At 47.5% G+C, this 2,451-nt stretch overlaps 1 protein-coding gene across 1 annotated transcript; it reads right to left on the reverse strand.

Moving 5' to 3' along the window:
- Positions 1 to 1,098: 1,098 nt before the first annotated feature.
- Positions 1,099 to 2,451, reverse strand: LOC140143008 (uncharacterized protein F54H12.2-like). Its single transcript, XM_072165035.1, has one exon. It carries the CDS (start codon positions 2,449 to 2,451, stop codon positions 1,099 to 1,101), a length of 1,353 nt encoding a protein of 450 aa, XP_072021136.1.

A 2,451-nucleotide genomic window follows, 5' to 3' on the forward strand; every position in this document is an offset into this window, starting at 1 on the left:
TTAACATCACTTTTCCTGAGATTTCAAGAGGATCGGATCGCAAGCCACGCATGATTACGGAGATCAGAGTAACGACTATCAACTGACTAAAATGACTTCGGAATGGGAAGAGCAGAGTGCGTTAGGAAAAGATATTAAAGCGTGGCGTAAACGTGAAAAAGCATCGCCGTATAAGAAACCTCACCCCATGGAACAGCGCCCGATGAGACCAACTGTATTATCCGACGAGATATTGAGGGTTCCCATTTCGGACAGCGATCGTTTCGTCGTCGTGCAATCTTTTAAAGGTAAAGTGTACGTGAACATCCGCGATTACTCCAGAGACCCCGTTACCCAAGAATGGACGGCCGGATTTCGACGAAAAGGGATAAATCTGACCCTGGATCAGTGGATGGCTTTGAAAGATGCCTCGCCCCAGATTGACGATGCCATACGGGCAATGGAGGATAAAGAAGGAGTTAATAATGAATTAGAAACGATTCTTTAATAAAAAAATTTGAAAAATCAACACGGTTTTGTCTTCTTTGTTGTTTATTAACTAACTACAATGATTACACGCATGCATTTTAACTGAATTCTACTTTTTAAAAGGTCGCACAATTTGATTTACGATATAATCCCCGTCGAGTACATGTTGATTATCGTCGTACTGTAAATTCACAAACTCGTTGACCAGAACGTCGTTGATGTCCGCGTCTTTATGGAACATGCGGGTAATTTCGCGCATATCGTATCCGCGACATCGATGATACAGGTAAAAGAGGCAGAATTGTCCGCATACGGTACTGAAATCTCCTGCAATCTTTTATCGTTGTAAGAATAATTTTTGACATTGTTTTTTAGAAAATCCTCAAATTCCGCGGCTAACGATGGGGGAGAATTACCGTAAGAGTCGAAAAAGTCCCCGTAATCTTCGTTTTGGAGGTAAAACGCCACCCAATGGCTACCCTCTTCTCGGCTACTGTCCGTATTGACGATGAAGGAGACGGGAAATATTTCGATGCGGTCGGGTAGTTTATCCTGGGTAGGACCCTCCGAAAGTTCGACGAACGACGTCGTCCGATTCGACGTTGCGAAGCAGCTCTACCGTATCCATCCTTAACGTTCAAAGTCGGCGATGACGTGTCTCGATTTGTTAATTTCCACCATAGAATCCCACTCGGCGTACACGATAAGATTGACGGTGTTGGGCAGCGGGTTCTGAAATTGTAACTCTAGACGAATCGAACCGGTCTGTATAGGGTTCAAATGAGCTCCGTCGGAACCGTCGGGCGAAAGGTCGAAGGCGAACAAACTGTATCCGTCGGCAAACTCTTCACGATCGATAGGTACTCCGTGGTCCTTGTGCAGGATGTTAGTACCCTGAAACAAGGTCTGGTACGCCATGATGTGATCCTTGGCGTTGGGAGTGTCGAAACGAAGTCTGAGAGGTTTCCAAGGGATCGTCTCGCCGTTGCAGTGCAATGCAGCGTAATTGAGGTCGAAATGTTTAAAGTGGTACGGGTTCTGGGGGTACGTTCCGTTGTAGGCGGTGTTATCGACCATACCGAAGACGATACTTCTCGGCAATTGTCCCGTAAAAAGGCTTTCTCTGACGAAAGACAAGTTCCCCTGAGGTATGGAAAAACTTTTGACATCTACCCTCCGTATAGGATACTTGGCGGTGACTCCTCGCTCCAACTCTTTGGCGTGCTGCATCGTCAGGGTAGGATTAAGTTTGGCGGATCGAACCAGCAAGGTGGCGTCCATAATCTGAACCTTGTATTCGGGCTGGGCATCCAAGTCGTCGTCATTGGCGCGCAGGAGACAGAATGCGTTCTTACTTCGGTGAAGTTTGAGTTTGAGTTCCACGCCGTTGAGCAGAAATTTTTCCTGACAGAAGATGTCGGCGTGCAGCATTCCGACCATGTCCACCACTCGACTTTGTTGAGTAAATTGGTATCGTTTCTTCAAACCCAAGTTGGCTTGATTATCGGCGGCGGTTGGATTTGCGACGTCCATACGACCAGAGGTGTCCTTGTAGAAGAGCGAGCTGGTCAGTTGAGATTTCATCGCGTCCGAACCGTACGTCAACAGCGTCTCGATCATGGCGCGGTAAGGGTACGTGTTGGAAGCGACGCTCACCATCCTATCGTTCAAGTAGACGTCCACTTGATTAAACAAAGAGTGGAGAAAAAGGTTGGCGGGTCCGCACAGGGCATTGGCGGGTAGGTTGGTTCCATCGGGATTGACGATTTTCACTCGCAAGTACAGTTGAGTATGGAAGAGATCCAAATAGTTGTCCGGGGATCCGGGTACCGTAAATTCCAGGGGCCCGTCGCCGGTCACGGAATTGAGGGGTTTAAATTCCACAAACTGACTACTCAAGATATCCGTCTGCGTGGGAAGCACGCTGAAGAGGTCCGTTTCGGACTTGGAACAAGGGCAAGAGTGATGATTAGCGACTGACAT

Source organism: Amphiura filiformis, chromosome 20 (assembly GCF_039555335.1).
Source record: "Amphiura filiformis chromosome 20, Afil_fr2py, whole genome shotgun sequence".
NCBI classification, from domain to species: domain Eukaryota; kingdom Metazoa; phylum Echinodermata; class Ophiuroidea; order Amphilepidida; family Amphiuridae; genus Amphiura; species Amphiura filiformis.